This window comes from Labrus mixtus, chromosome 9 (genome assembly GCF_963584025.1).
Source record: "Labrus mixtus chromosome 9, fLabMix1.1, whole genome shotgun sequence".
Taxonomy (NCBI): Eukaryota; Metazoa; Chordata; class Actinopteri; order Labriformes; family Labridae; genus Labrus; species Labrus mixtus.
In genome coordinates, this window is record NC_083620.1 from 17,114,702 (window position 1) to 17,137,199 (window position 22,498).

The 22,498-nt window shown below is 38.2% G+C and overlaps 1 protein-coding gene across 1 annotated transcript in view; it reads right to left on the bottom strand.

Moving 5' to 3' along the window:
* Positions 1–1,604: 1,604 nt before the first annotated feature.
* Positions 1,605–22,498, bottom strand: part of drd2a (dopamine receptor D2a) — a 41,923-nt gene continuing 21,029 nt past the window's right edge. The window contains exons 2-8 of the mRNA XM_061046593.1: positions 21,864–22,168; positions 11,817–11,926; positions 7,385–7,521; positions 5,691–5,899; positions 4,543–4,629; positions 3,891–4,278; positions 1,605–3,083 (exon numbers count right to left, since the gene is read on the bottom strand). Coding sequence (XP_060902576.1) covers positions 2,887–3,083; positions 3,891–4,278; positions 4,543–4,629; positions 5,691–5,899; positions 7,385–7,521; positions 11,817–11,926; positions 21,864–22,136 — 1,401 coding nt within the window. The 5' untranslated portion in view covers positions 22,137–22,168 and the 3' untranslated portion in view covers positions 1,605–2,886. The remainder of the gene's footprint in view (positions 3,084–3,890; positions 4,279–4,542; positions 4,630–5,690; positions 5,900–7,384; positions 7,522–11,816; positions 11,927–21,863; positions 22,169–22,498) is intronic.

Sequence of the window (22,498 nt, forward strand, 5' to 3'; positions counted from 1 at the left end):
CAGCTAGCCAAGATCTGTGCAAGGGCATCTTGATGGTTAGCTTATCAGCTAAGCTAACGTCTGAAGCTCACAAACTCTATCTTGTTTCTTTATAAAAAAAACCTTAACCTAAGACACATAGCTTGTTGTTTTGAAATTCGTTTTTTGTGTTGTTGTACAAATTATAGAGACAACCTGTCAAACGCAAGCTTCAGATGTGCTAAAAGGTTCAGTCCTTTTTTTTAAAACTTCAGAGCCAGTCTAATGTTATCTTTCTGTTTACGGTGCAAATGCTAAGCTAAGCTCATGTCTAAAGGCTTCAGCTCAATATAGCTTTACTTTCAGCTGTGACCTAATAATTTTGTAAAAATGTTCTTCAAAGTAGAAAAATCCCTCACCACTTTTCCAAGAGTTGCTTCCTAAACTATACAATTTTGTTGCATTGGAGAATACTTTGAGGTCCTGCCACATCCATTCATCAATGATAAACAAGTTAGTTTATTTCGCTTCAAATACAACTTCAAAACAACAACAGGTGAACTGTACATTTCCTGAGACTACCCTCTGCCAGACGTGATAAATTGCTTTGAAAAGCAAGAACTTTTCTTTCTGTTACCTTTTGCGCCGGGGTGAGAGTCAGTGATTGCTAACAGCATTACAGGAACTTCAATATCATGTTGTTGTTGTTGCTGCTGCTGCTGGCTCTTACTCTGTATGTTTACTTTCTGTTATACAAATGTTATTTTTATCCTGAAAATGTTGCAGTGCTACATTGTTTTTTTGTCAGACTTTAGTCATAACAAAAGCTGATGTAATGTTCAAAGGAAAAGGTAATAATCTGCATTTTACCTCATACTCTAAAAATGTTCATTTTTATTTATCAATTCACATCTTTTACTATTTCACAAACAACAGAGAGACCCTTTCTTGTAGCAGTATTTCAGAATTAGAAGAAGAAATGTGAGTCCAGGTTGCTCTTCATGGAGAAAAAAATCCCTCCCTCCCATGTAATATAAGTAGTTCAATGAAAAGTTACATAATTATTTACCAATGCAACCAAAAAACAACAAATACCAAAAATAATGGAGTAAAGTAAGAAATTAGAGAACGAAAATGACATACCACGGGTGGAAAACCTGTTATTGCTGACATTAATTAGCTTTGACTAACAAACCACTCTTTGCTAGCACCACACTGTTGTTGTTTGTTATTGTCACACGACAATTTACCAGAAACCAGCTGATTTTTAGGGCCTAATTGGTTCTGGTATTGGATCTGTGTATTAAAAGCATTCTAAGTAATCTGAAGCCCACATTTTAGGCAGTACTGGAGGCCAATACCAATATTACTGTTGGGACTTCTTAAAAAAACGATGACTTAACTAAAGGTAAAAATGCGGTTCCAAAGACTGGAGACAAACACTCTGATAGCCCAGTAGCTACATGATGAAAAATAAAACAAAGGCTTGAAAACATTGTCATTTTCTAAATACATAAAGCAAATGCTTATTAAATGGGCATTTTACAATGTGATAAAATAAATCCACAAACTATTTTTTCTGACCAACAAACACTTTGTAAACTGACTCCCACAAAATTGCGGTCATAAAACAAAACATTAGGTATATTTTTCAAAAGACTTTATTTTCTTGTCTGCATTTGAATGTAGGACTTCACAATGACAGAGTGAATGATTTTACTTTAGCTACAGTACTAAATGGCTGGTATTCAGCGAAACATTAACATATCTTTGTCAAGTAATGTCTGTATTGTTGAACGAAAAGTTGTGCAAGATTTGTCGCCCGCAAAAAAAAGAAACAAAAAACAAAAGGAAACACATAGATGCACTTCTCCAACTATTATTTCAGTTTTGCCTGAAATAAGTTTCTCCTCACTCTTTCTTACAACAGACCCCAGGGAGCTGCTTCAGGGGTCACACACATCCACATGGTTTTACCTGGAAGTTGTGGAATCCACAGATCATTAATTTGCTGCAAAAGAACTCCACTGCAGCGGGTTAGTGGCAGTAAACAACATTACTGAAACTTCAAACTGGAGCTGGAAATATCTCACCCATTCACGTGTGTATCCTTATACACTGCAAACACTGATTACCATGTGATACCTCATCGTGTCTCATCACTTCATTTATTTATCTTTTGTCATTTCTTTTTGTTAAACATACATTTCTTGAGAAGTCAAGAAGAGAAGCAGTGTAACATGCATCACATTTCGATTTCAGGCATATAATCACAGTTTATGTATAGAGAAAAATATGTACAGCAAATAATAAATAATAATAATAATAATTATAATAATAAATAATTTACTACAATAATAATATAGGTTTTCAATTTATGAAATTGTACATATGTGGATATTGGCATGGCCACATTAAAATTTCTCTGTAACACACATTCCAGTCTTTGATAGGTTTTTCAGAATAAGAGCTCACGTATCAGTTTTAACACTGCAATGAACACTGACTTGATAGCTATAAGATTTGCAAAAAAATATCCATCATCTAAACATAAAGTACACACACAATAAATAGCAATTTGTATGTGTGTGGTATACACAGATGGCCCCTTATGTGACAAGCACAATGATTTTTAATAAACAATGTTACAACTTCTCTCTTCTCCATGAAACAGCTCATTGTTACAGACATTTCTTGTTTTACATTCAGCGATTTGGAGAACGGTTACTCCACAAACGATTCACATTGAGAGCCAACACGTCTTTTTTTACGAGACACTGTCTTTTTTTCAGTCACTCAGCTTCACAACTTTACAAAGCTGCTTCCCTCTGTGATGCGTTTTTTTTCCTTAACAGGATGAGGTATTTGCCAGAAGAGATTCTTTTATTTATCACTCCTCCCTCAGTCTGAGCAGACTGACGATGCGGTTTAGCAGTGCAAGATCTTAATGAACGCCTTTCTGAACTCCACGTTGAAAGTGGTGTATATGATGGGATTTACAGCACTATTCACGTAGCCCAGCCAAGTGAAAGCATTATACATCTCAGCGGGGACCTTGCATTTTGTGCAGTGGGTGTTCAGGATGTGTGTAATGAAAAATGGCAGCCAGCATATGATGAATACACCTGGGGATTTACGAGAAAAAAGAAATGGACATATTAGAATATATGAAGGTACAGTAAAGGAGATCCTCAGATTTAACACCTTAAAGGAAGAATATGCGACTTTTTGATCCAATAGATGTCGCCCTTGAGCACCAGTATGAAACCAAAACAACTCCACCTGCATTGTTATGTTAGCAGGCTAATGCTAGCACTCTTTAGTTTGCGCGTCGCTTTACACTGCATGTAAATTTACACTAAATTACCGTAATCTAAAAACGGTTACGTGACATTCAAATAAGCAGTGAGTACAGTATGTTATTCTTCTTTTCTCTAGTCCCTCAATGAAACAACTTTTATACACAAGGGGATGAGCCGTCCGGCCGTCCAGTCCATGTAAACACGGTGTAGATGCGGCTCGGACAACATCACAGAGACTTCGGTGTCACACTCATTGTAGACCATCAGTTACTTTCAGAGGATTTACTTGATTTCTGCTTTATGTGTAAAATGTTGCATATTACGCCTTTATTGTTGAGAACTTGACAAGGATTTTTCCTCTGAAATACGAACAGCAAAATGATTTCTTGTTACTGCATCACAGACATTCATGTTTTCAGGCTCTGTTTTACGGCCTTACCAAAACAATTTGACAGAAGATGGAACCTCAGAGAGCTTGCTCAAAAGAAAAACTTTTTTTTATTTTGTGTTACAAGATAAGTTTGTTGTACAATTGAGCGGAAAAAATATTCTGCCTAATTTGAAAAGAGTATCCATGTTTAATGCAGTGATATTTGATACATATTTGATATGTTTCATGTGGGAACCTACCCAGGACGATGGCCAACATCTGCGTGGCCTTCTTCTCCTTCTGCTGGGAGATCTTCCTCTTGCTCATGGTCCTCACAGATGTCTGGGTCTTGCCGTTAGGTAAAGCCTGTGTCTGAAAGGCTTTCGTCACGACAGGTGCAGGATCCCTTATGGCCTCCCTGCTAGGATCACCGTTTTTCTCTGCTTTCTGGCTCTCCTCGGGGGGAGTGGGAGGAGACGATGTGGGGCTGGCGTTGGCTTTGTTGGGCATCAGTAGTTGGTGGCTGGTGGCTGGAGTGTCTCCGAGAGCACCCTGAGGCTGCTGCTTCTGTTTATGGCAGCAGCTGCTGTTGTTCAGCTCATCCAGCTCCAGATCTTCCCCCTCATGGACTCCATCTTTGATGAAAATCTGGCCAAGGTCAGGAGGTGCAAGGAAACATTGATTCAGAAGGTCAGGTTTCATGAGTGCACAATGGGTGGCATTTAAAATGATATGCATGAAAAGAGGACAGATTATCACTCTTTGAGGCTTTAATTTAAGTTTTCCATGCTCTTAGAAGCAGAAACGTGCCTTTTTAACCTGTTCACACTCTGAGAAATGAAAAGAAAATGTTTTCAACAACTAAACTGTGAAGACTAAAAACAAACAAAAGAGCAAAACAATTGCACTAACCACTTTCTTCTTCTTGACAGGGAAACTCCCATTTGTTTTAACAATCATGGTGCACAACCTTACGTCCTCTGGATGAGTGCACTTATCCTGAAACGAAAACAGCTCAGTCAGGCAAGAAGAAAGTACAATATCAAAGCACAGCGGACAAAATGTGATCCAAGAGCAAGTCCCCCTGCCTGTCTAATGAGGCCACATGGAACTGCAGCACTGAGAGGATGTTTTGAAAGAATCTGACCCACAACTTAATCTGCAAGTCGATTAAAACGCCAGTGTGAGAGCTGAGATTATTCCACCAAAGTGATCATATCTCATCCAAGATTTTCATGATGAGTGAAGCTTGTGTAACAATTTCATGGATCATGACATTTTAGAGTTACATATGGTCTTTTTCCCCTTTAAAAGTGTTTGTTATAAACGTTTTCCCTGACCTTATTCAAACACAAACACACACACACGCACACGCACATGCACGCACACGCACACACACATACACACACACACATACACACACACACACATACACACCCACCCACAGAAATGTTGCTGTAAATGCACAAACATGAGTAATGTAGTGCACTGGATCAAAAGCATTACTTGACTTCCTGTGCAGGGCCCATTGAGTTTTACTGTGTCAGTAAAATCAATAACCAGAATAGCAAAAGGTCATTTAGGGGGCCATAGTTATTAAGGCTGCATGACGGCTTTTGACTCTAAATGTGCCAGTAAATGTAATAATAAGGTTAGAACTAATAGCTTAACTGAAACCAGCTATTACAAACCGGGGGGGGCAATACTTTGCTTTGTAACTAAACCTTGCCCTTTTAATATCTGCTTTCCATTGTTGTTCTTTTCAAAGAAAATCAATTCCCTTCTTGTCTGTGTTTTTCCTTCATGGTATGTTGTTATGTAATACAATGCCTGTCCATAGAACCCTCATGTATAACGGTCAAAAACATTATTGATTGGAGTTTCATAAAGAAGCAAGTGAGCTTAAAGGGTAAGAGACGTCTTATGTTTTGTTGTGTTTTTTTTACAATGGTTGAAAAACACACATTTTTTACAAAGGGCTTTGGTTTAATAAAGGTGTAAATCAATCTCAGTTTCACATTGAAGCCATAAAGTGTTAGCTGTAAACCATAACATCTCACCTTCAGAGAAGTGGCCACATCAGGGTCAGCAGCCTGACATACACGCTGCTTTGGTTTGGTGTTGACGCGTTTCCTGCGCTTCCTCAGGACCACATAAATTTGCACATAAACCAGAAGAGTGATGATGAAGGGGACATAGAAGGACACAATGGAGGAGTACACCACAAAGGCCGGGTTTGCGATAACACAGAGGGACTCATCGCGAGTGGCTGTGAAGATAAGCACAAGGGGGGATAAAGGCTTCACACGTCATGATATGTTCCATCTTACAGCTTTCTCTTTTTGTTGGGATAGTTTTGTTGTTTTCATGTCAGTGGGACTCCTGGAAAACTTTCTATATTAAAAATGGGAGGATTGGCTTGAACTTGCAGCTGAAGTTGAGGTATTTTTACATCAATCTTTCAAAAATTCTTCCAAAACTGTGACCACTTCTTCACTCCACTTACAGAAATAGAAGAGGTTTGGACCAAACAATTTTCTCCCCCAACATATTCTTCCAGAGTCTGGATCAATATTTCCCCACCTACCACGGTCAAACCGGCCATTTTGAGGGTCCGGGATGCTGCCATGAGGCTTTTATCAGGAGCGAAATGTAGAGATTGTATCGCACCATTTTTTGACTCGCTGAACTGGCTGTACGTTAAATTTTGATTTCTCTGATTCAACTTCCTCTAGCTACTTCATTGACTTTTCAACTGCACTCACACTGAGGTTACAGTCTTTGGAAAGAACCTGTCTGTCTGTCAAACTTCTGGAATCAGATACCAAGAGTTAACCTCAGACCCTACAGACAGGCTTCAGATTATGCCATGATTGTTGCCAACAGGAACCGATAACAACTGTCATTGTGTGGGTTATTATGTGTTCACAATAAAGGGTGGGAGAGCGTTTTTTCCATTAAGGGTGCCCAATTTTCCTTTTGGAATTCTGTTCATTCATCATGATGAGGACTATCAAAGTCAAAAAAAAAAGAAAACGATCAATATAACCTTTTGTTATTTTAACTGAAAGATTCTACCCATGACTTCAAAATAAGAGAAACATTTTAAATGAGTGCTTTGCTCACAGTTGGTTTATGTTGGGTCTCCGTAAAAAAAATATAAGAGTAGTCTAGACCCGCTCTTTTTTGTAAAGTGTCAAATTTAAATGGTGCTATACGAATACAAATTGACTGATAGGTTCATTAATTGATTGATATAAGTTACTTAACTTAAAAACAATTCTCCATTGCTCAATTTTCAGCCAATCCTGCAGTTGTCTCTGCTTCCATTTTTTTCTGTCTGCTTCTCATACTCTCCCGCTGCCAACTCTCACTTAAAAGCAGTGGCTCACAAATATATCTGTCTGAGGTAGAATCGACATCACATCCAGGCACTCAGAGGGATGAACGGAGCTTCAAAGTTTCAGGATGACAGTCACAGGGGCTGGTTAGCAACACACCGAAAAAAGCTCTAAATCAGGAACTGCTTCAGCTGTAATCCTCCCCAAAGCCCCTGTTCTGTGACTAAAGCACAGCTGTTCACAATACTGTAAGTGTTTACTGTGTAGGCCTGCATACTCCACCTCTCTGTAATGGAAGTAGCCATGAATAATACACTACAGCACCACTACTGCTTTACCCATTAAGGCACACAATATGTGGAATATTTCTGTACCAAAAGCATACAGCCCATCTGTATTATATTCTTTCTTACCTGTATTATTTAGGCCAAACAACAGGGGACACGATATGGCGAACGACAGCACCCACACCACCGAGATCATAACTGTCACCCGTCTCCTGGAACTGTAACGGGTGTTGTACAACATTGGCATCGCAACTGCTGTGTAGCTGTGAAGGTAAAAGGAAGTCACTTTAGTTTCAACTTGTAAATAAATGACACTTCTCTTCAGAAATCTAAGAAAGAATGAAAACAAGGTTGTCAACTATGCTTGTATGGTTTGAAATCATTTATGATGGATTGCACGATTCTCCTTCTGTAGCCACTTTCTATTTATAGGTGGAAATTTCCACTCAAATGACATGTTTTTGTGTTTCCCTGCCTGTATGATTGCTGGACCCACCCTGATTGTTTCCACTGCCTCATTGGTCTAACCTGTGCTTCATTACTCTCACCCTCCCAGTGGATTCTCTGGGGCTTCTCTCTGTTTCTGGGTCAGTTGTAGTCTGGATTTCCTTCCTGATGTATTCTGAGTGTTTTTGATATTTCTCAGGTCCTTTTTTATGGACATATTAATTTTTTATCACATGATATTTTGATACTTATTATTATAATATCACCACGGTGTTTGTTGTGTTACAATGTACAACACACTGGACCTTTTAATCACTAGATATGGTAGAGACACTCTTAAAATGTCCCCAATACTTATAGTACACAACGGTGATGCAAGGCAAAATTATGTGCCCCCCCCCCCACACACACACACACACAGACACACATACTCCTTTTTCTTTTTTTTTTACGTTTCTGAAATGTTAAAGATGAGGTGTCAGATAATATGAGGTATGAAAGAGTTCTATATTATCCATTTTGAAGTGACATGCACACACAGTCAAGCCACAAAGGCCCCAACGTTGATCTTTCTCTCCCTCACTTTACAACTGTACTCTGTGAAGTAAACTCAACACTAGTATGCCTCCTCTTTTTAAAAAAAAAAATAGGTCCCCAATTTGGATGAACCCTAAAGCTTTGAGCTACTCTTTGACAAACATTTGGTGCCTCAGATGATGCAATGTACCAACAAAGAAAGGGAAAGAACAGTGCAACCTACTTAACACGTATTCAAACAACAAAACTGTATTCTTAAGTAGCCCTTTGTGAATGTTTTATGAAGAAGACAATGTAATACAGACATGAAGTCAGGCCTCAAAGCTACATACAGTGTGTGAAACACTTAAGGTAACGATCAAACTAAAAACAACTTCACAGAGTTCCTTTTTAAGGCAATTATAAGAATGGAGCATGTCATTTTGTTATGACTCAAAAGGAAAGTTGTCGCTACATTTTGATAATAGTAAAAGCATGGCCTGTCCTTTTAGATGATTAAATGATCGGCACCAATAAATTACAGTATTCTATTATAACAATTACATATCTGGTTTCTCATAAGATTTTGTGAAATTCAAACCAGTTGGAGCTAATTATTTTGCTTGCAGATTTAAAGGCTGTATTGCAGAGATGTTTTGTCCTAAGGCTTAAATCACTGGAGATAAATGAGGCACTCAGGACATCTATCCTTAAGGCAGAATGATCAGAATCACATTCTGTGTCTTGTTAAAAGTGTTATTATGGAAAGCTGTGCATTTATGTAATTACCTAAACAGAATATCAACCTTTTTTGTCCCACGGCATTTGGATGCAAACATTCAGATACACTGAGTTGACATAAAATACAAAAGACGCAAAAGATAGCCAAAGTTATTATTTGTCACTAAAGTAATATGCAAAAGGCTCTGTCTTAAAATATTAACGACTCCCTGAAGAATTTATGACAAGAATTTGTATCTGAAATCGTAAATGTCTTCACAGTTTAGAGTTCTGCTTATTGGCATGTGTGTATTCATATCACCTCCTACACAAACACAGCCTCTCAGGCCCATTAGCCTTCTGCTATGATGAGGCGGTGAGTAGCTTGTTAGAATGGCCATTGTTCTAAAACCACCAAACTCTTATTGCTATTTTAGTTTTTTTTATCTTTTAAGCAAAAAGAGTATCAACCTCCTCATATTCTGGCCTGTGTTCCCAAATAAGTGAATCCAGTCACTTGTGTGTAAGTGCATCCTGAGTTCATTCACACAGAATTGCAAAACAGCCCTTAATGTGATCACCCCCTGTTTCTCCACTTTGGTGAATATTAGACAAAGAAACAATCCTTTGATGTACAGTACATATTATACAATGCAGCCTGGAGCTGCTGAATTTCTAAAAGGAAACTGGAAATGTGTCTGTGACTCTTATCTGAACTGAACGAATCAGCTTGTACCCTGAAATAAATCAGCAAGACAGTAATTCTTGATTCTGTCACACTCATCAATTCCTTGATTTGTATTCACGAGTAGACAGCAAGCGCACATGAGTCAGATAAATGACATTCAAAGGTTAATTTTTTAAACTATTCCTGCTTACAACACTCATTTGTAAAACACACAAAGAGTCAACTATCATGGGATCATGAAGACTAATAAGCTTTTCTCTGCATTGTGATACATTTGCATTCTCACCATTATTCTTCAATTAGATTTGTTAATACGTCCATGTCCCATGACTACATATGGATATAGGATGAAAAAACAGCTAAGTAGGTAATCATGTCAATTTAGACTGGATAGAATTCTGTGTGTGTGTGATAATAAATAAATAAATTGATGTGAATTGGCGCTAAATATATCAATAAATATTGATATATATATAACCTAGTTATGTTAGACAGGTTACATTTTAACACTAGGTCCTATAGACAGCATACAGTAAATAGTCATTTTGCTTTATTTGCTTTATTCTTTAACTTTGTGTTAATTTGTGTCACAAACCATTTTAATCTGCTCGCCTGACTTCCCTTCCATTCACTTCCACACACAGGCACACACACACACATCCATGGCGGTTGCCTTACATATATATGTATTAACCCCCCCTCCCATATTGTGCGCCGATATAACATTAACCAATAAGACCAAAATCATCTTTGCAATAGGCTTTAAAACATATTAATTTCTGCTGTGAAAATGGACATTTTAATATGGGGTGTGTGTGGGATTTTAGGTTTGTTGGAGCCAGCCTCAAGTGGACACTCAAGGAACTGCAGTTTTTTGAACTTCTGCATTGGCTTTATTTTTTTAACAACGGAGATTGCAGCTTGCCTTCTCTCAATTTGCTGTTATCACATCAGGTATTTACAGGAGGCTTATTGATGACTTATCTTATCCCAACAGTCATCATTAACTACGAAGGCAGGACAGCATCGGCAGCAAGCAGCTGCAAGAAAATATTAAAACAACGGCAATAATAACCTTCAGTTTTTGCACGTAACACCTCAGTCAGCGTGTTTACCTGTGAACTCCTCTGTCTCTCTTTCTCTCTCTCTCTCTTGCACTCTTAAACTCACCATGGCGATGAGTATCATCAACAGTATGTGTGAGAAACACATACTGTGTGTGTGTGTGTGTGTGGTGGGGGGGGGGTCTCTAGCAGAGTTATTTTGGGGGTCTCGTGCTGAAATGTTTAGGAACCCCTGATCTTAAGTAGAAAGCTGTTCCTTACAAAAAGGCCCCGTAAAAATAATTGAACAGAGAGCTAAACATATAACTCAAACAGTATTTCAGTATTAGACAAATGTTTGTTAGAGGCACCGAGACATGGCTACACATGTTTATCTTGATCATAACTTCTCAATGTGTAAATAGGCTAATGTTTTCTTCTGCATCTTCTTGCCAGAAACATAGTTTTATTGTGTAATCATCAGGGTTGGCTAGAAGTACTATGCACTAATGTCTTTTGTTATTATTAAGCTTCTCCCATTATTAACCAAACGGATAGGCTGAAAGGCACAGTGTTTGAAGTTTCAAGACTGTTGCAATTCAGACCACCTGCAGAAGTGTGCTCTGTTATACTTAAAACACCAAAGATGCCTCCTGTGTAGGACTAGATCAGAAATAAAATGAAATAGAGAATCCTTTGAACTCGTACCAAAACAACTACATTAAAGTTTTACATCCCTGCAGCAACTTCATCTAAATAGTTGCTATTGTGTTTAAGGATTTTGTGTGTGTCCTTGAAAATGCCTTGCCTGAAATAGTTCTTATAATGCAGAAGTCCACATTTTTGCTTTTATAGATTTCTTTATGCTCACACCTATCTTAAAGGTATAAATTAAATTATGTATATTGTTCCTCAAATGCTACGGTTTGATTTATTTCCTGCACAATTTACATGAAAATAAAGGTGTTGCTAGATCCATGTTTGGAAGTGGCATTTAGTCAGTATACAGACATATGGGCTCTGTTTATCAACTAAAGGTAGCAGTTCTCCTTTGTTATTTAAAAGGTTAAAGATTTCCGCTAAAAAAATCAATGGAGGAAGCATGTGAAGCAGGTCTAAACAATCTTTGCAGAGACAAACTCACCGATCAATGCTGATGGCACAGAGATTGAGGATGCTGGCCGTGCACATCATCACATCCAGAGTGACAAAGATGTCACAATGGATCTTGCTAAAGCGCCACTCTCCCACTACCTAGAAGAGAAAAACATCAACAAATGGCAGTTTACAGGAAACAGTAGCAGAACAAAGCCTCTGCGCATGGCAGAAATGCAAAAGGCAAACCTGACAGTCCAGTCTCCTTGTATGTTTTTCATATTATTTCCCCCCACAGGTAAATGAGAGAGACAGAGAGCGAGAAAGAGAGAGAGAGAGATACTAAACAACAGGTGGAGAGAATAAAAAGGTTCAAATGTACAACTGAGGCTTTGACATACTAAGAGGGTGTGACAGAAAACAGATTGGAGAGGTGTGAGGTTTCTCTGAGGTGAAAGACATTTGTCATCTGGATCTTAGATCCAAGTTACTAAAAGAATGTTACACATGCTATTGCAGGAGGCACTAGTTTCATTTTTCACTGACTTCATGACTCAACCCCAAACAGAATATATTAAACGCCACAGATTATTGGAAACCCAGTGAAATAATAATCCTCTAACATGCATCCAGGTCTGCAGCCCCAGGTGACGTCTCATTAACACTAGAAAGACCAAGGCAGTCATTTTGACAGTTTTTTAATTTTGCAATGTAATAACTTACTTAAAATAAAACCTATGTAACTACAGGACCATGACTTTTCCTAAATGTGTCTGTATTTTATTCTAGCATTGTTATTTTATCAAAAACACAAAACACAAAAGAGTTTTGAGTATTTCTACCTTGAAAGTCCATAGCGGTCATACTGACTGCATGCATTATAGCCAGTGTATCATTTCAGTATTCGTAACTTTTTCCCGCTCTTGAAGGTAGAGGTGGGCGATATGGGAAAAATATCATATCACGATTTTTTTTGGGCAAAATCACGATCACAATTTTACCACAATTTTTTTCATACTGTTCTTTAGACAAATTTGTAAGTTGCTGACCAGTTCAACCAAACTTATTTCCCTGTATAATGTTTTTAAATGCACAAAAACTGCGCTGACAAGTTTAATTTATTTGAAAAACATCTCTCTCACCCAGAACATCTTTAGCAACAGAAATGTCTTTCCCTCAATTTGATCAACATTTATGCACAATTCGAAGGTTTTCCTCACCACTTTGAAATTATGATTTAGTTATGTGTCCTCTTTTTATGTTCATCAGGAACATTTTCACACAGTGATGCATTCATTTAAAAACATGTAGACTTCAAGTTCTTGTGTTTCTGTTCTATTCAGCTCTGCAGAGTTCCTACAGCTGTAGCTTCATACAGGCTCTGCAGCCTTGGTTGTTTTTTATGACATCATTGGACTAACTTTAGTTTAGTTTATATATAATCAAACATAATACAGAATGTGTTCATTCTGTGACACATGATCAAAGTAAGTTTTACCAACAGAAGAGTTTAATTCATAGAGGGGGCGGGACTTTGTTGATTGACAGACAGACAGTCACCATGGTTACTCACTCTCACCTGCCTGCTGCTTTGTAACATCGTTTAGCCTAATCCCTATAAATTCAGTTATCACAACAGGTGAGCTTCGGGTGGAGAGGATGATAGTAACTTTTAAAAACTGAGAGAGAGCAGAAAACACAGACAGCAACATTTTAAACACCGGGGTTATATCTCCACTGACTGTCTGAGCTCCTCTCTGTCTGACTGTTAACGTCTCTCCGTGTCGCTATCTGAGATGTAGGCTAATCTTAAATGTGCACACTATGCAGATAAGTTAACTGTTGCTCACAGCGTGTCGGTTTGGAAAAATATCAGAACAACCGAGATGGAGTTGTTTTTGTGGACTTTACTTTTAAGTTTAATTTTCACCGCTGCGGAGCAAAAAAGGAGGGGGGGAGACGCGTCTGTGTCAGAGCATAAACTGCAGCATGATCGAACAAACACATTAGCCTGGTTCTACGATCTCTCTGCTTTGGCAGATCGTCAGCAAGTTAAAATCCTTCACGATCTAAGATCGTTATATCGCCCACCACTACTTGAAGGTGCGCATCGCTGTTGCCTAGCAACTATTGTTTATAACGCTTGAGCCAAGGAGGAAAGAAAGCTTACCCGCCTAAAACCATATAGAAAGAATAGGAGGCATACATTTGAATTAATCAACATTGAAAAGGCAGAATAGAGTAAATTAGGATCTGATTTAGAACAGAATAGAACAAAATGTCAGGAAGGAGGAGGATGACTGCCACAGAGGCTTTAGCCATACTCCAGAGCCTTGATGAGGCAGTCTGATGGAGGCGCAGGTTCGGATACGGAAAGTGATCGTCTCCTGGTCTCTCGAAAACTTCAACTGACACTGGCTCTGAGATTGAACCTGAGAATGATACAGAGATCATTCCCATTCGCAAAAAACGCCGGCTGCTGTTCCCGTGGTTGTCGATAAACTATTCCAATTTCAAATTCATTAGAATTTAATGTTTGTGTCCTGAAGTTTATTATACCTTTCACAGCATTACAGATCCATTTATTCTTATATTTGATATTGATTATTGAAATGATATGCAAATAATTCGTAAACAGTCAAAATGAACGCTATGGCCTTTCTAGTAGTGATAGAAAGCCGGTCATTCTAGTGTTAAAGACCTGATCGAAATCCATTTGTATTCATACCTCTTTTACTCTGTTATGAACAGACCCCCTCAATGGACCTAACATCGCCAATGATTGTCAGACACATCTGAACATGCTGATGCCACCCACCCCACCTGACACTACATCCCTCCTTTCACCGCTCAGAAAAGGGTAAGAGAGATGTGTATGTCATGGGGGTAACTCCTACTCCTCTGTGGATTATTAATCTTTGCCTCCAGGCCGTATCTTCATAAAATCAAGTGCACCGTGTGTTGTTGCTGGTGTCTGCAACACGAGCAAGGATTGCAGAATGATCTGACAGCCTAATGAGTGCCCTTCTCCCTTCCAACCTGTCCTCATTTCTAGCTTTTTCAACCTTTTGCTCCTGGCATTTTTCAGTATCTCGACACAATCCTTATTTCTTACCTATGGCATCACTCAATTACTTGTTCTTCTTTATATGAACACAGCTCCACAGACACAACCCTTTTACATCCTCATTGGTGCTTCCGTTTATAACAAATTTAAAAACCTCTAAATTAAAGAGTTGAAAGCCGTAACAGATCCTTATTGCTTAACGGCATCATGTAGCATGGAATTAAAACAAACGCTAAAAAAAGGATACTTACTGTGAAATGTTGACTGCGGGATATAAACACTTTCTCTACCCACTCAAACTTAATTTATACTTCACACTGTGCATATGTGCAAAGAAAATCATAAATCATAATGTGTCAGAATCCTCATTTAATTTTGCAAAGGTAAGGTGAAGGGAAATTGAAAATGCAGTAATAGAGGTTGGGGAACTGACAAAGTGGTTAGAATGCAATTTGGGATGTCACTTTAAATCAGGCTGCAATGAAACACCTTAAATCCAAAGTTATACTTTTCTTTATGCAATAATAAATGGAAAACTCAAACAGGGCAATTCACAATCCTGCATCTTTTTTGGGGTTGCGTCAAAATGAGTAATAAAACAAACAATCTGAAGTGATTGAGTTGTATGTCAGCCGACAGCTACAAAACAGGCTCAGATAGTTATTCTAAGGGTGACAACATTATAGAAAGGATGCCTACAGAGATGCATATTTTAATCAAAAGGAAGATTCTTTTGGTTCAAACCAGGAACATGAGAGGGAGAAATGTTGTTTTGAAATCTCAGGAGAAGTTACACTGCCAACTGTTTCACAACATTACGCATGTGTTTAAAAATGTGAAATGTTTCACAGCCTTGGTTGAAGTCTAATCTGCAGTTTTACACATTTTAGGCTAGCGATGCACGTTTGTTAATGTTAACTGGATCACTATTTTCAAAAGCCAGACATAGCACATTTATTGAACGTGTAAAACAGATGGTAAGCAGGTACCTACAGCGTCAGTCTTAGTAGTGTTTAAAAGCCTAAAGAATACCTCCACGCACACCCCCAGAAAAAAGAAGATTAAACTGTGCCTTTTTATTCACCATGGTTTTAAACAAACTGTGGACCTGGAGTCATGCATAATTTCACCACCATATGTTCTCAAAATTAGTCACACATGGTAGAAAGCGAGCACTGAGCTAATTAATGCTAATTCAGCATTTAATAATAAAGGGCAAGCTGAATGGCCCACCCACACTGTGGGGCTGAGCCCTTATTGTAGTTAATACAAATACATTAACAACATGACAAACTGAGTCACATCCACGTTCTGTGTGATGTTAAACAATACAACCACATGATGTCTGCACATAGAAAAAGAAAGAAATTGTTTCTTCATTGTGATTGGAGTTTGCTTCGTGTGTGAGACAAACTAAGTAACACATTGTTACATAAGACATGAATCAGCTGAATCGGCATTCCCATTAAATATAGTGTAAGTTTAAAAAAAAGTGAGTTAGTTATGATTCCTAAAATAAATGTAAGGTCACCTTACTTTTAAAAACACAAACTAAACATAGAATGTTTATAAGCTGGCCAGTACAAACCTCAGAAGGATGTAATCAGACAATCAGTAATAGTATCAGTCCTGGTTCTTCCTTGTTCTAAGTTTGAAGGCTTCCTACCTCTCCAATTGCTGCTGCCTCAGTTTATCCTGCTCCACATTAACTGCAGGCCTGACAGCCTAAGAGGACCATGCCAAAATCTGTTAAATATCCCACTCCGAACACTCGCTGGGGAATATATTTTGAGTTTGACAAACAGCCAGCACTTTGCTTCTAATAAATGTATAATCTTAGCAGGGCTTCACTCAAATGGTTGTTATTGGTGCTTTGGGAATAAATGTCTCCCAAACAAATAAGGAAAGGAGGTTTAAGTCTTGCCTTTGTAAGAAACTGCATGAATTTGCCTTGTATTATGTTATTGTTACTAAACCTGTTGTTATCTGAATTTTCTGTACTTCAGAAAATGTTAAAACCATAAGGAATTCTTAAATCAAACCAAATCAAATGATAAATATAAATCACAAATGGACTTGAGCTTGTACAGCGCTTTTCCGGTCTTCTGACTACTGAAAGTGCTTTTACACTGCAGGTCACACCTACCCTAAAAGGCTGATTCGTACTCCACTAACCCACTGCAAAAATGTTTACATGACATTAAAGCTTGGATGTCGTTAAATTTTCTGAATTTTAATGAAAACAAGACAGAAGTCATGGTCTTTGGTGGCACTTCTGTGACCCTCCCCCAAGTTGATCTGGTTTCTCTGGCACAGTATCACAAGCCAGTTGTGAACAATCTGGGTGTAAAAGTGGACTCAGACCTTAAATTTGACAGCCAGATTAAAGCTGTGGTGAAGTCTAGTTTTTTCCAGTTAAGGCAGCTGGCAAAAATTAAACCAGTCCTTCAGAGACAGCAATTTGAGACAGTAATCCACGCCTTTGTGACCACTAGGCTGGACTACTGTAATGCACTGTATATGGGGGTTAGTGGGTCCTCCATTGCGCGTCTTCAACTGGTTCAAAATGCTGCTGCACGTCTTTTAACTGGCACAAACAAGTATGAGCACATCTCACCTATTTTAGCTTCACTTCACTGGCTGCCCGTCCATTTTAGGATTCATTTTAAAATTATTTTATTTTCTTTTAAAGCCTTAAATGGACTTGCCCCTCCTTACCTTTCTGAATTGCTGCACCCCTACATGCCTAGCCGATCTCTCAGGTCAGCTGACCAGCTGCTCCTGACAGTCCCTAAAGCTAGGCTTAAGCTCAGAGGGGACCGAGCTTTTGCTATTGCTGCTCCAAGGCTTTGGAATGGGCTGCCGCTGCACATTAGGCAGGCCTCTTCTCTATCTCGTTTTAAAACTCTTCTTAAAACCTACTTCTTTTCTTTGGCTTTTACCCCCACGTAGAGTGTTGATTTTATGTGTTTTATGTGACTGTATTTGTTTTATGTGTACCCATGCATATTTTTATATATTTTTATTTATTTGTTATCTCTATTTTACTCTCTTGTGCAGCACTTTGGAAACCTTGTGTTTGTTTAAACTTGTGCTATATAAATAAAGTGGATTGGATTGGATTGGATTACCCATTAACATCCATTTACACACTGATGGTAGTGGCTGCTGTGTAAAGTGTTCATCAGTTTTAACTAATCCCAATTATACACATTTATACGCTGCCGCCAAAGCAGCGGGAGCAACATGGGGTTAAGTGTCTTGCTGAGTTCTTTCGGTTGCATTGAGAATTTTGTGACTGAACGTGTCACATGAACGTGACCAAAATGTACACACTGAATGAAAGGCCACCGCTGAATTATAACGACTCAATTTCAAATAAATTTAATTTCCTGCAGATGATGGCTTTTTAGAGGCACTCCATGCATATTTCACATGTATGTCATCTTATCAGAATTATATTTGCATGGATTTTTTTTTCAGGCTTTATCCGACAAATAGAAGGTATAGAGGCAAAGAATATTGTTTGATTCTTGTCGTTATTATTTAGACAATGGTGAGTTTTACATCAAAATCAAAAAAGAAGCTAGAGATTACAGGAGACACAAAAAATAGCAACTGACTGCCGCTAAAGTTTGCTCTTGTTTCCTCATTCTGAGTCTATTTTCCTCATTATGAATTCACAGAAAACATAGCTGTCACACTCTGAAAACACGCTGAGTGGCTCTTACCCAAACATACACACCTGACCAATTAAAACAGTTTCAACCGTCAGGGACTCGCTTTCTTTGTAACAATATCACAATTCATATTTTATTGAGCGTGTTTCAGCTACAATTGGGAGCTTTGATATGTGGCCGATTACCATTCAACTAAGAGGGGCTTTGATGTGGGCTCCTGCTTTGTGTGCCCAGATTCCCACAACAACAGAGACAGCAAGTAAATGTTTCCGAAACGCAGGTTGCATAAACTATAGATAAACAAACCTTAATCTTATAATTTATGCTAATGATAACAAAAGAGCAATACTTAAACCATAATGACATTGGAATGGTGATTAATTACACTCTCATGCTGTATTAAGTATCCACATATTGTCAGATTATCTTCACACATTCTGATACATGCAGATAAAAGTGAATATCTTTATCTGCAAGGGGTTTCAAGAAGAAAGTTCAAAAAAGTTCAGACAGAGTGCCAAGTTCTTACTGTATATTCAGAGCTTGTTGAGCAGCTGAATGCTGCATGGTACAAAAGACGTATTGCCTCAAATAATCCTAACCCTTGGCATTCTGTGCCTGCACTCTGAGGCCAAGAGTACATACTCAGATCAAAGTGGGTGCAGTGGGTCTGCTGTAATCTTATTGGATAAATTCAGTGTGTACTGGTTGGTCAAGAAATACTTCACATTGGTTTCCCAGTTAGCTTGCTACCTAGTTCAACAACCTTTTCCAGTTTCCTCTTATAAAATATAAAAAGGTCATTAAACTTTCTGTGAAACTTTTTTTTTAAAAATTTTCAACATAGTACAGTACAAGTTTCTGCAATGCTGAACCTTTGCTAATCTTGAATTTTTGTCAGCATTCCATGTTATTTTATCATCAGTAATTGGGCCCAAATACTTATTATCGTGACAATTTCAATGGCTTTAGAAGATTAATGTCTTCTAAAACCAAAAATCTTTCTTTAGTTTTCATAAATCTATGAATGGTTGGAAAACCAGTTGTAAAAGTGGCCTTGGATCTTAGCTCCGTAAGTGGTCACATTGTCATGTTAAAAGACCTAACAGAGCAATATCAACTGCAAATTGAATTAGCTTACAATTATTCTGATGACGATTACAGTCATTGGTATACAAAGTAAACGAGATAGATCAGAGGACGCAACCATGTGGTACCCCAGTGTGAGTGATGATTACTGATCATGTTGGCCAATCAATGTTAGCAAACTGTTGCCTCAAAAAGGAAGTTTTGTGTCCACCTAATGAGGGGTTAACTCCCATACTGTCCAGCTTCACAGCCTACAGATCTTCTACTGCTACTTTTTGACCATTATATCCATAACTATGTCAATTTTCTGTAAATATAAGAAAATAATTGTTGCAACCCCGTCTTCATATTTTGCACTGTTCATTCACTCATTTTTTCATAATTATCTTTCGTCTAGCTCATTGCAGTTCCCTCTGCTTGTGCTCCAGTCAGTCATCTCTGAACTATTTACAGTTAAATGGAGCTGCCAGATTATTAACTAGCACTGCTCATCGACCCTAAATCCCCCTTTTTTCATCCCTTTATTGACTTCCTTTTAAATTCAGAATAAACTATAAGATCCTATAAGTTACATACAAGGCACTGCATGACCTCGCCCACAGTCAAATTTCCAACTTCCTGGTTCCACATTATAGTCCTTATGCATAATGATCATCAAATACTCGCCTTCTATCCATTCCCATTTGACAAGTGATTACACCTTTGCTGTTTTAGCTCCCATCCTCTGAAATTACTCATAGTTTTTGGCTTTGTTGTGACTTTGTGAGTGTTTATTTGTTTTTATGCCTGTGTGTGTGAAGCCAACTGTGTGGGTAAATAGTGCTATATAATTAAAATTTGACATATTTACGAAGTGAAACATTTCCTGTGGCCTCTGTGTGTATGTGCAGACAAACATGCATGGAAACAGGCAAAGACCATGACACCCTATGGATTTATACTCTGTAATCTGATCAGAGTGATAATCATCATGACTCACTGAGAGACACAGGAGGATTAGAGTCCCTCTTAGATTGCCTTTCTTTACATCACACAGCGTGACCTAAAGCCTGATGGCCAGAAATAACCCCAGGGCCCGAAAAGAGAGACAAGAGAACGGAGAAACAGTTCAGAGATAGAGAAGAGAGAGTTTTCTGAAAGATAGCCCACATCCTGCTCACAATTGATTTGGAAGATTGGAGATGATATTTATGCTGGACCTGAGTCTAGTGCCACCTTTCAGCCTTGTCCGTGTGTCATAACTGCATTTTAAAAAGCAAGTCTGCATTATCCAACACAGCAGTGACTGCAAAAAAAAATGTTTTTATCCCAAAATTAGGAGGAATTATTCATAACTGTCTGACCTCCAACTAAGTAGACAGGTCTGACATTTTGATGTTGTTACATGCTGCTGCTACATTACAGCCCTTTAAGCACTGCAGGACTGATATTTACAATGCTGATGTGAACATTTAAGCCATCACCTCTGTTTCACCTTGAGCCTCTGACCTGCTGAAAATGCTGCCAGCTCGTTTAACTCAAACCTTTTGTGTGTTACGGCTCCATGATTTTGTCTCATGCATAATGGTGTTTACCTCTTCCTGTACTGAATTCTGAATCAAAATCAGATTATTGTCTGTGTAAATTAAATTCTTGTTTAAACATTTGTCAAATTGGAAACACAGCGCCTGACATACATATTCAGTCTCTTTCAACTAATATTTTTTCATTTAACAACTCCAGATTTAAATGGATTTTACCCGGGTTTTTTTTTTTCAAAGGTCATTATTCTGGAGAGAGGGGGTAATATTACTCTGAATTTAACATTATTTAAAAATAAAGATACAAAAAACTTGTACTTTATCTATTTAATTAGGTATTTGACAACAAATTGCTTTCAGTTTAACATTAGTGGATCCAGATATCTGATGTTTCAGGGTTTTGTACTTAATTAATCCCCCGAAAAGTCAATTAAAGTCCTAATTGTAAAACTATCAAATGCAGAAAAATTACAATAGAGGTGAATACTTATTCAAGGCACTGTAATACTAAAACAGGGATTGTTTTGTATCCCATTTGATGCAATCATCACAATCTTTATTTTATATTTATACAAGAAAAACAGGTAAAAGAGGTATAGCTAGAGATAAATTGAAGGAATGTTCGTTTCCCCCTCTCCTTTGTCTCTCCGAATGGGAGTATATATATATATATATTTTATGTGTGTGTGTGTGTGTGTGTGTGTGTGTGTGTGTGTGTGTGTGTGTCTCTGCTTTCCTACCTCCAAATAGACGACCCAGGGCATGACCAGTGTAGCCACCAGGAGGTCAGCGACAGCCAGGCTGACGATCAGGTAGTTGGTGGTGGTCTGCAGAGCCTTCTCTCTAGACACGGCCATGCACACCAGCACGTTGCCGAAGACAATGACGAAGATGAGCAGGGTAAGCAGCATGGCGTAGTAATTGTATGGGTGCTTCTGTTCCTGATCTGTTTCGTTGAACGTTCCATTGTCGAAGAAACTGTCGTTGTAGGCATACTGGGTAAAGACATCCATTAGCTGGGAGTGACACAGGCCAGGAGTGGGCCCTGCAAAACACACAGAGAGAAAACTGAATTTGAATGAGAGTTATTTTCAGGTAGATGTTTGAAAACAGTTAATGTGAAAAAGCTGTAATGTTTCGGTATAATCAGTATTGCTGCAGTAATTGCTCTACTGAGGAAACTTGTCTATTTATCTCGTAAACCCTGCTGCGCCCAGTAATGGGTACATTTATATTTTAAAATTACAGCTGTGAGTCCTAATGTGTACAAGATGATGTAGAAAGGCATCTACCACATTTGATTCACATTAAACTATATTCTCATACATCTTGGATGAACTTAAGGGGGAAAATTACGGCTAAGTGGTTCATTTAA